Source organism: Marmota monax, unplaced genomic scaffold (genome assembly GCF_021218885.2).
Source record: "Marmota monax isolate L192 unplaced genomic scaffold, Marmota_monax_Labrador192_F-V1.1 WCK01_AAM20220418_F8-fsc00007, whole genome shotgun sequence".
NCBI classification, from domain to species: Eukaryota; Metazoa; Chordata; class Mammalia; order Rodentia; family Sciuridae; genus Marmota; species Marmota monax.
Genome location: NW_026692781.1, coordinates 16,809,270 through 16,821,620, shown reverse-complemented (window position 1 = coordinate 16,821,620; position 12,351 = coordinate 16,809,270). Strand labels below are relative to the sequence as shown.

At 37.2% G+C, this 12,351-nt stretch overlaps 1 protein-coding gene across 1 annotated transcript in view; it reads right to left on the bottom strand.

The window, feature by feature from the left end:
- Positions 1-10,629, bottom strand: part of Nup35 (nucleoporin 35) — a 47,728-nt gene extending 37,099 nt beyond the window's left edge. Inside the window, exons 1-3 of the mRNA XM_046447613.1 lie at positions 10,522-10,629; positions 7,007-7,177; positions 3,727-3,854 (exon numbers count right to left, since the gene is read on the bottom strand). Coding sequence (XP_046303569.1) covers positions 3,727-3,854; positions 7,007-7,177; positions 10,522-10,561 — 339 coding nt within the window. The 5' untranslated portion in view covers positions 10,562-10,629. The remainder of the gene's footprint in view (positions 1-3,726; positions 3,855-7,006; positions 7,178-10,521) is intronic.
- Positions 10,630-12,351: the final 1,722 nt, after the last annotated feature.

The window sequence follows — 12,351 nt, the reverse complement described above, 5'->3', positions numbered from 1 at the left end:
TAAGGCTATTCTTTGATTTTTTTTTCTTTTTCAAACCCATGCAGACCTGTGATTATTGTCACCATACACTTTGGATTCTAAATAAGGGGCTGGGGATGTGGCTCAGTGGTAGAGCGGTTGCTTCGCATGCATGAGGCACTGGGTTCAATCCTCTGCACCACATAAAATGAAAATAAAAGGTATTGTTAAAAAAAAAAAAAATTGGGGCTGGGGATATGGCTCAAGCGGTAGCGCACTCGCCTGGCATGCGTGCGGCCCGGGTTCGATCCTCAGCACCACATACAAACAAAGATGTTGTGTCTGCCGAAAACTAAATAAATAAATACTAAAATTTTTTTCTCTCTCTCTCCCCCCCCCTTTAAAAAAAAATTAAACTTAAATGTAAAGCTTAGGAGATCACTTTGCTAAGTTATGTTACACAAACTAAAATTATCTGTAGCAAAATTCTTGGATTTGTATAGAAATAACAAATTTGGTTGATATTTATTCATATCATTTGATATTTTATAGCTAGATAAAGTAATCTACTGTCAATAAGTTATATATACAATTTTGTCTTACTCTTCACACTGGAATTGGTTTTTAAATGCATTTTTGGAACATAATAAGGAGAGCCTAACCTATTTAAAGGTGACGTTGTAAAACATGGAAGTATTCTTCCACTTTTTCCACAAAAACAAAGTTGAAAGCTCTCTTAGCCTTTCTTTGATTCATGTTTCAGATGTAATGCTATATTGTATTATTTGTGAAAAACCCTGCCTTACCTGAGATAAGGCTCTGCCTGCCACCTTACTCCATGTTAGAATGGCTCCAAAATAAGCTAGACTTCAGCTCATTTAAAGTTGTGTTCAAAAGACTGATTTTTGTTGTAAAGATTACTGTGATCTCAGAGAATATAATATATAACTAAGTAAAGGTTCAAGACTATAAAAGTTATTTTTCTTGGTTCATAGCTATTACACAAAGTGCATATGTTTTTGTACTGTTAATCTCAATTGATATTTTCCTTGTAAACTGTTGCCTGTTAGTATTTTGCAGAGGTACTGCTTATTTAAAAAAAAAGAAAGAAAAAAAGATAGCAGTCTGGGTTAATTTGAGATAGTGCCATCGTATAAAATGCTGACTTCCAATACTAACACTAAACCCAATTAAATGAAAGGGGTATCTGTAAAATTATAGAAATTGAAGTTATAACTTGTTACTCCCTCTTTAAAACTGGCTTGCTGAGTGTTTAAAATCAAAAAACTTGGAGACCAAGTCAAGGAAGTAAAAGGGCCAAGGAAAAAGCACCCAACATTTTAACCCTTGCCCTCTACGGTCAGCCAGGACCCAGAGAACAACAGGACCTCTCTGGGCCCTGCAACTCTGGTGAGTCACCCAATCTACTAATCAGAGACATTGAGAGAACCCTAAAGCAGGAAGCCAATCAGTGCACATTCTGCAAACAGAAGAGTCATCAGAAACAGAAATGTCCCTGATGCTTCCAAGAGAAGCCATATGGTCAGCCAGACCCCAACCCCTCCTGGCAAGTGGCCTCACTAGTAGAAGAAAGCTAAAGGAACCAGAAGGCTTTGCATATGTCCCCAAGAATGATCTCTGAGGAATCTCAGCTGACACTTAAGAGTAGACAGGAATAAGGTCAGTTTTGACCAGCTTGGTCTTAAATACCTGGCAGAAGAGTATGGCCTAAAAGCACAGTCCTATGTGGACATTTCAAAGGAAAACAACTGTTTCTTTAGTGTAACTTAAGACATACACTTGTGTCAGTCCTACCACAAGTAACCTGGAGGTTATAAAGGAAAGGTTATTGTGAGTCCCTAGTAATAATGATCACAAGAGTCACAAATTTGTCCTGAATTGAGTCTCATTTCCAAGACCTACAAATCTTCCTAAACTCCTGCACTATGAACATGATCTGTTTTTAACTGATGAGATTATGAGTTACTATCCTCATGGTTTTCAGAGACTGGATGAATTTCTAATTGTTTTTGTGCTAATTATTTACAAAAAATGTAATGCTTTGCTGTCTTTATTGTTGTCTTGCTTGATCCCTGCCCTATGTATGCCTTGTCCAGTCACCTGCCATCTTCTACTGCTCTAATGCTGAATGCCCTTAAATATCCACAGTCACCTGATATAGAACAAGGACTTTGGGTTATTTCCCCCAACTTCACCCCCTTTCAGTAGGAAGCAGTTGGGAGATGTTGTCACTCATTTTTCCATAAAAATGGAATGAAATTGACATTGTGGCTCAGTGGCAGAGCATTTGCCTCACACATGTGAGATGCTGGGTTCAATCCTCAGCACTACATAAAAATAAACAAAATAAAGTTACTGTGTCCATGTAAAACTTAAAAAGTATTTAAAAAAGAAAAGAAAGAAATTGACAGTGGGGAAATGTAACAGTGGTTCACTTTATACTCCTGAACATAACCCTTGCTGCTCTGCCACTACAACTTATTTTTAAAATAGACCTGTTGCTTTCTCTTCCTCTCTCCTTGCTCCTCCCTAATCTCTCTCCTCCCTAATCTCAGGGGAAACACAGGATTACCTTTCTTCCCCATCCTAAGCAGATTTATCTGTCCCTGAGTACACATCCATCATAGGAACAACTTAGGGGATGATACCAGAAGATCTCAGAAACGACTATCTGCCATATTAACAAGTAAATTACAACTACAGACAGAAAACACATGACATATAGCTTTGATTCACCTCTTTAAAAGCTCCCTGTTTCTGTTTGGGCAGAATTGCAGCCTTTAGGACTAGAGTCCCTGTGTTTCTCCTTTGCTAGCCAAGCAATAAACCTTCTTTTTCCTTATTCTCAAAAAAAAAAAAAAAAAGAAAGCCAAGTGCAGTGGTGCTCGCCTGTAATCTCAGCAGCTCTGGAGTCTGAGGCAAGAGGATCACGCGTCCAAAGCCAGCCTCAGCACTTCACAACTCAGTAAGACCCTGTCTCTTAATAAAAATACAAAATAGGCCTGGGGATATGGCTCAGTGGAATGACCCTGAGTTCAATTCCTGGTCCCCAACCCCTCCAAAAAAAGAGAGAAATTGTAAGATCAAGGCCTGCACATGGCAAGCAAGTACTATCTAAGTATTAGGACACTTCATTGTTGTTAGTCCCATCAAAACTGAGAATCTCTACTTTGAATATAATGCAAAAATGAAAAGAACACCATCAGAACACCTATACCAACCAAAACTTAGCACTACCATCAAAACACCTACACCAGGAACATACTAAACAATCAACTCATAAATATACAGGAAGCAATTTTAGTAAAATAAGTAAACAAGAAAAAAAAAGGGGGGGGGGTATTGGACTTACATTAATAAAAACATGCACAAAACAAAGATCTCAATTCTTTGCCAAGTGCTTTATATGTAGACAAAACCCTGGATTTTCATTTGTTCTTTCAGAAAATTATGTATAAATATTGATCTTCTTAAACAACTGGAATGACTTAAACCATAATCATATTCTACATATATATTAAATAGGTTGGAGTCATGAGTGCATACCTATAAAAACCACAGAACTACATACATGAAGAAAAACTACATTTTAAGTACAATTCATGGCAAAAGTACTTAATTCTTATTCTGTGCAACATAGTTACACTTGAACAAACCACAGAGAAAATTTTCAAATTACTGACCTTCACTGTATAGCCACATAAAAACATAAAATGAATATCTGGACGAAGAGGATATGTACATCACCTGTTTTCTTGAAGTTAAAGGTGTTGATCCAAGTCCTGGGCTAGAAATGTCATCATATATACTTCTAACAGGTGGAGCTCCACTTTTATCCTTATGAGCTGGTAAAACTGGTTGTGGTGGTGACCCACCTAAGATGTATGAAAAACACAGGTGAGAAAGCAAAGGAATTTTTCATCTTTCTAGTAAGATTTTTTAAATTTGTGTTTTTGAAATACTAACAAACTCTTTGTCTCCTAGAACTATTCAAACTTTCATATGCATAATAGTCACCTGGGGATCTTGGTAAAACTCAGACTGATTCAGAAAGTGTAGGGTGGAGTCTGAGGTCATGCAGTTCTAATAAGCTCCCAGGTGATGCCAATGTTGCTGTTCCACAGACCACTTAAATAAAAGGTTTCAGAAAAAGTAGTTAATAGGAATTTTAGTTTTAGAAAACATGTAAATTTTGCTTTGTCTACAAAATGCTTAGTATATCAATACAAACTGTGCCCACAGATAGGCATGTAGATCCCAACTACTCAGGAGGCCGAGGTGGGAGAATCACTTGAATTAGAGACCAGCCTGGGCAATATAGTGAGACCCCATTTCAAAAAACAAAATGTGCTCCTATTTGTCACTTAAAAGTCATTCCAGGGCTGGGGATGTGGCTTAAGCGGTATCGCGCTCGCCTGGCATGCATGCGGCCCGGGTTCGATCCTCAGCACCACATACAAAGATGTTGTGTCCGCCGAAAACTAAAAAATAAATTAAATTCTCTTTCTCTCTCTCTTCTCTCTCTCTCTCTCCCCCTCTCCCTCCCTCCCTCCCTCTCTCTCTTAAAAAAAAAAAAAAAAAGTCATTCCATGTATACCTGAATGACTATAATCCCCCAATATGGAATTTAACTACCACAATTAAAGGGGGTCTCATTTATTTTTCTCAAAGTAGAAATATATTTAAGTAGATAATAAAGACATAAAAAAAGGACAAACTTTTTAAACATAAAAATATCTTTAGCAATGCTACAGTGAAGCAGCCCAGGCCCTCTGTAAGACTAATTGACATCTGTGCCTGAACAGTATAGCATAAGCTATGGAATGAGACTGACCAGGGCTTTAACATTCCACTCTGTCCCTAATAAGTGAGCCTCAACCAATTATTCATTACACTTAGCCTCAGTTTCCTGTTTTGGAAAATGGAGATACTTTTTTTAAAAATAGGGATATTGCCAGGCATGGTGGCACCCGCCTCTAATCCCAGAGGCTCAGGAGGCTGAAGCAGGAGGATCATAAGTTCAAAGCTAGTCTCAGCAAGCGAGGTGCTAAGCAACTCAGTGAGACCCTGTCTCTAAAAATACAAAATAGGGTGGGGAATGTGGCTTAGTGGTCAAGTGCCCCCAAGTTCAATTCCCAGTACCATCACCCAAAAAAAATAGGGAGGAAGATACTAATACCCCCCTTAAAGCCAATTCTTAAAAAATAATAAGACAACCTACCCTTTAAAGTTGACTTCTTAAAAATGAGACACCACATCTAAACTTGTGTATTCAATTTAAATAAACTGAATTTAAATATTAGTATAAGAATAACACATGTCAAAGAAGTTTAATTAGAAAATTTGTAGACATGAATTCTACAAATACTCATAGTGAGTATGTTAACTTTCCATTGCTGTGATAAGAATAACTGAGAAAAACAACTTGAGGAAAGATTTATTTTGGATCCTGGTTTCTGAGGTTTCAGTCTGTGATCACTTGGCTGCCTTTGTTCTGGATCTCTAGTGAGACAGAACATGATGGTGGGAGGGTGTGGTAGAAAGGAACTGCTCACCTCATGGTGGCCAGGAAGCAGAGAGAGTAAGCGGAAAGAAGGAGAAAAGAAAGGGTCTGGGGACAAGTCTCCAAGGGCATGCTCATAAAATGATTAGTATTAGTATACTGCCTGAGTCACAGCACTCAATAGATGGTAGCTACAATAAAATAATACGTTTAAAATAAAAAGTCTGTCCAGAAAATAATTAAGAAAATTACTTCAAATATAATTTATGATTCTCCTTGATCAATCCCCAAAAAAGGGTAATTAACCACTTTATAACAATTAATACTTTAAAAGACTATTAAAAAAGGTTTCCATTTAAACAACTATTAAAAGTGTATTAGCTCACAGTTGGGATTCTACCATTTCTATACTAAATTCTCACTACTCATAACTAACACTTCAAAGCTCTCTTTTAAAATATACTTTACTAAAGAAATCTTGTAATAAATTTGGGTTCAATTTGGGTTACAATACTTTGTGCTGACAATGCAAATTTTGCATAAAAACAAAACTATACATAAATGAGAATCTTAACTCACTGTTGTACTTTAGATTTGGAATGTCCCCAAAGGCTCGTGTGTTAGAAGGTTTGGTCCCCTACACAGCAATATTCAGAGGTGGTGGTTTTTGGAAAGTGATTAGAGGATGAGGGCTCTAACTTTATCTGTGGACTAATCCCTGATTAATAGCTAACTAGACTATTAGAAGATGGTAGAAAGTGTAGGAGGAAGGACCCAGTTGAAGAAAGTGGGTCCTTGGAAGCATACCCTTGGAGACTTGTCCCCAGACCCTCTCTCTCCCACTCTGCTTCCTGGCTGCCATCAGATATGCAGTTCTGTTCTACCTCACCCTCCCACCATCATGTTCTGTCTCACTGGAGATCAGGATCAAGGCAGCCAAGTGATCACAGACTGAGACCTCAGAAACCAGGATCCAAAATAAATCTTTCCTCAAGTTGTTTTTCTCAGTTATTCTCATCACAGTGATAGAAAGTTAACATACTCATTATGACTATTTGTAGAATTCATGTCTACAAATTTTCTAATTAAACTTCTTTGACATGTGTTATTCTTATATACTAACATGAATTTATTTAAATTGAATTCAGCTGAATATATTTCATCAATTCTAAAAGGTACCACACCCCTTCACATAATTTTAAATCTCTCTCTTAAACAATGACATCTTAAAATTGTGTCATATTTACTGTTTTTTCTTTCTTAGTGGTAATACAGCATCTTAGATCACATGAAATACAGCACACATATTTTTAATGAGTGGTTCTTGAAATTATAATAGCTTATAATATTTAAACCTCTATTCCAAGAGTCTTAAAATAAGGGAATTGCTTTATAACAGAAGTACTGTTTAACCTGTTTAAATCGATAAATGAGTTGATGAGAGTGAATGCTGCACCACTGCTCTTTCAAAATACTCGACCATGTTTCGATATACTATAAAACTATTTTAAGCAATTCACCTACCAGCAAGTAATGGTGACCTCATTTCCATTATTCCTACTGAGGGCCCACTAATTGGTCGAGACTGTGGAGTCACTGGAGCTGGCAAATCCCCCATTAAAAATCCAGGTAAGAACTGGGCATTAACTCCTGGCTTTGGAGACGTGGGTGAACCCAGCATCATTGGTTCAGATCCTAATCAAAAAAATAAAAAAAATTAGAGAACTTTGCATTACAATACCTAACAAAACTATGAGAATCAAGCACAAGTTTGAGAATTTAATCAAAATTCTTAAGTATTACAGAGCATAATTGAATTTATTTTCAAAGCTAGTAAAATTTTTAGAAAAATGTAAAATTATCTTGTGTTCAACATATTAATCTTTGACAGATGTTTCTGTTTACATTAATTCACTATCTTAAAATCAACACTTATTTATAAATTAATATATTATCTAAAAAAAATCCCTATATGAACAGAATAACTTCAATTTCTAGGTCAGTTTCTACTATTCAACAACTAAAAACAAGCAAAGTATACTACATTTTTACACTAAGTCTTGGTAAATCATGAACAATGGATTCAGCTTTTTTCTTTTTCCCCTCACACAAAAACAGTGAATCATGTAATAAAAGTATAATCCTGCACACATAAAAAAAACTAATACAATAACAGTGATAACTGGCATCCTACAGCATTTCACCATAATCATCACTGCCATGTTAATAGATATTCACAAGCATTCCATGCATACTACTCTTGCATTAAAGACACTTTTTATTATTTATTTTCTAAGACAGGCTGTCATTAAGTTGCTTAGGGCCTTGCTAAGTTGCTGAGGTTAGACTTGAACTTGTGACCCTCCTCAATCTTTGGAGTCAGTGGCCACCATGGCCAGCCAAAGATGGTTTAGTAATAAGTAATTTTTAAGAAAAATAAAAAAAGCTTCATATAATGGTCACACTCCACTTTTTTGCAAAAAAACTTTGGCATAAAACCTGTGATGATTATGCAGTGAAATATGGCAATTCAGAAATATATTGAAAAGAGTTGTAAATTTTCATTTTTGGATCATTTTAAATCATTAAAGTTAGGACCACTATAATCAATAAAAGTTTCCCTAATATAAAACCAATTTAAAGAAAGAACTAATATCTCACAATCATCAATTCAAAATTAATTGTCCCAATTTACAGTATACATATTAATTAACTTAGTGATTAATGTATAAGTGAAGAACTTATAATTTATATTTATGAAAAGAAAACTTTCAACTAGGTAACAAGCCTATGATTCACAGCACTCAGAAAGGTCAGATGTTTGATATCTTCCTTATATGGCTTTTATTAACTTTTACTGAACTTCTAAAGAGCCTCAAAAATTTGTTTCTTGTTACCCAAAACCTTTCAATTATTTATTCTTCCTCTTATTTCTCATTATAATAGATATAAGTATTAATGATACAAGTGCAGAAAGAAGAAAACAGCAAAGTAATTCAAGTAAAGGATAAACACTAAAATAAGGTATGAAGAAATATAATTACATTGTAATTACTCTGTAGTGCAATTATGGTGGTATACTACATACTTCCAAAGAAAATACATTAATCTCAAGCAAAAAGTCTAAACAAGGGCTGGGGATGTGGCTCAAGCGGTAGCAAGCTCGCCTGGCACGCGTGCGGCCCAGGTTGGATCCTCAGCACCACATACAAACAAAGATGTTGTGTCCGCTGAAAACTAAAAAATAAATATTAAAAATTCTTAAAAAAAAAAAAAAAAGTCTAAACAAAAGGTATTCTGAACATGTTTAGAAAGCCAAAACAAAATACAAAGTTTTTAGTAACACCACAGCCTACCTTCACCCATCCCCCAAAGGAAAAAAATATTATGGCAAGTATATAAATTAGATCAAGAAAAATTCTGATACATGTAAATATGTACTGATACAGTAGAAAGCACCAGAGCGAAGAGGACACAACAGGCTCTTAATCTGGACTCTGTCACTAATCATCCCTCAGGGCTAAATTTCACTTAAAGAGAGAACCTTAACCACTGAAACCTGTATGTCTTAAATTTCGTTTTAAAGTCTGTGCTCCTAAATATTAAGTACTGCAATTAACACAATTTGTTTAAGTAAACTTTTGGTTTAATACACTAGTACTGAGAATGTTATAACAATAGATACTTGGAATATCTGCAATACGTGGACTTGAACAATTAATATCAGGTAATATCAGATTTCTGGCTAGGCAATAAACAAGAATAGATTTATTCACATTTCTAAGCCCAACAAATATACACTCCAGAATGTCTTTGTTGAGGACTAGAGATGTAGCTCAACGGTGGAGTATTAATCTAGCAAGCTCAAGGTCTAGATTCATTTCCCAACACCAGAAATCACAAAAACACTCTTTGTTGAACTGAACACCTTGAGCTGAAAATAAAATGTCTGCTAAGATATAAAAAAAAAAAAACAACGTCTGAACACAAGTTTTAATGCAGCAGAGTATCTGCATTATTGACATTATGCATTGTTTATGACATGCCAAAACAGTTCAAGTTACTCTATTCTTAGAAGGAACTTATATTACACAAGACGTGGGAAGCCTCCCATGACCTTCAAATCTACAAAAGAAAAAAATAATAATTCTACATAATATGTATCATGTCTGCTTTCTCTCTTTTCCTTTTTCAAACTCAAAAAGTAATAATCTAATATTAAGGTAAGTTTATATGATAGTAGAAAGGTTCCCCCGCCCTTCTAAAATTTTCCACGGTTGTCACAACTCACAAAACTCAAGAGGGAAAAAAAGGAATCAACATATTAACTGGATAAATTTTTTCAAAGATGACATATTTTAACAAGGCTTCACAATAAAAAAATGGAAATGAATCTTTAAAAATCATATCATGATTTATTAATTAGAGGAAAAAACCTGAAACAGCCACTTTCCCAAGGTAAAGGCGGGAAAAACCTTAGGAACTCCTAGCCATGAAGGCCAACTTAATGATTACCACCACCTGGATGATTTTATTTCACACGATTCACGTTTCCATTAATAATGGATTCCTTTTGCAAAGCCCGAGAGAGGGAAAGACTCAAAACAGAACTACAAGCGACAAACTAGCAGTAGACTGTAACCGCACACTCAGGGACAACGCCCACCCACGTGTACGCTACTCAGTCCCTTCCCCAGGACGCTTCCGGGAATGCCGGAAACCCGAAATCCGGCCGTCAGTCTCCAGCGTTGGTGGGAGTGAGTCTCCGGTACTAGCCAGTCTGACGCAGCCGGTGTACGGAGGCAAAACTCACAGTTCAGTCACAGCTATTTCCTCACCCTCCTGGTACCTCCTGCTTTCCAGTGGTTCACGGAGGCGACGCCTTGAATAGGGTACCGACTAGAAACTTGGGGAGACCCAGAGGCTGCTCCTTCGCAATTGAAACCAGCATACCAGACTGTAGATTACTGCTGTCTAGTGTTGCCCGCTTCCAAACCTATAGCATGGATGGCGCTGAAGAAAAGCAGTTTTTCACTCACCCAGAGTGGGCGCCTGGGCTTCCACGGCAAAGGCTGCCATCGCGACCGCGGCAATTACTCAAATCCCGGGACCTTCCCAATTTTCAAAAAAGGCGGAAACCCTCCCCGCCTCCTGGAGCGCGCTACCTTATGGGTTTGCGTAACTTCCGGACATGCGCTATACGGATGTCGTGCGCACTGCAGCTATTTTGAAATAGGGTAACTTTTGCTAGTTCTGGGAGTCTGCATGAAAAGGATTTCATTGGGAAGGTGATGAAGCAGCGTGGGACCTGGGAATCTGGGAATGATTTTTGTCAAATTGGGAGTCTCTTGGCTTGTTAGTGCGCGACGCTTATAGGAGTACAGATTTCTTTACTTAATTTTCATAATTAGTGCGAGTTTCCCCAATGCTCTGTCATCTGTCAGATTTTCTCAGTTACACCTGGAAAAGTAAGCTTGATGAGACGGGGTCAGTTTCTACGCTGAATGCAAGACGCTCCTTTCTTGAAACGAATTTTATATCATCTCTATTGATTATTTTAAACTGTGTGTGTAGGCACAATTATACATTAAAGCCTAACTCGAGTGCTGTGTTCCATTGCATAAGAATACATACAAGAGAACAGTTGCCAGGCGCGGTGGCACACGCCTCTAATCCCAGCGGCTCTGAAGGCTGAGATTGTGGAGGATTGCTAGTTCAAAGCCAGCCCCAGCAACGGGGAGGCGCTAAGCAGCTTGGTGACACCTTGTCTCTAAAATAAGAATAGGGCTGAGACTCAGTGGTGAGTGCCTCTGAGTTTAATCCTCGGTAAACCGCCCCCCAACAACATCAACAACAACAAAAAAGCTGACAAACGCATACATAAATATTAAGTAATGGATAATAAAAAACACTTGGGAACACACCACATGGCGGAATCTTGTCATACTCCTCCCATCACTCTGCTGCTTTTGTTTAGGCATATTCATGTATTGATATCGCACACACAAATCCTAAGTGTGTGTGTAAAAGTATATTGTTTAGTTTTGCATTTTATAAACTCCATAAGAGTAATGTGCTGCATGTTATGTAATCTGGGATGCAAGCTCATTAGCCTCAAATAGCCACCCATCTTTTTCTATTTCCTTTGAGGCCTTCTAAAACCCAAATCCAGAATTTTGTCATTGGAGTAAAGCAATAGCAATTTCAGGGTTCAAATTTCAAAAAGAACTTGCAGGTTGAACTGACTCATTTTAATGAGTGTATGAATTGAATTATAGCCCCCAAAGAAGTTACATTCAACTGGGCACAGGGGCACATGCCTATAAGCCTCACAACTCAGGATGCTGAAGCAAGAGGACTACATATTTGAGTTCAGTCTCATCAACTTCGTGAGACCTTGTCTCAAAATAAAAAATAAAAAGGACTGGGGATGCAGCTCAGTGGTAAAGCTGCTGGGTTCAATCCCCCAGTGTACCCCCCAAAAAATTAAAATGGAAAGTTATGTTCAAGTCCTAACTGTGAATGTGAGCTGTTTTGGAAATGGTTATTTGCAGGCATAATTAAATTCAGATAAGGTCTTACTAGATTACCACTAACTTGGTTACCTGAAATAACTAAGATTTATCTTTTCATACTTTGAAGGACATAAATTCAAAATGAGTTTTTTTATAGCTAATATCAAGGGATCAGCAGAACTAGCTTATTCTGGAGACACAAGGGAGCATCTGTTTCCTTGTTTTTACTACATTCTGAACGCTACCTGTATCCTTAGGCTTCTGTCATCTTCCTGCCTAGGAAGTGGCATACCATCTTTTGTCTCTCTGACACTGCTTCCCCCAACTTTATCATTAAATCTCCCTCTCCCTCCT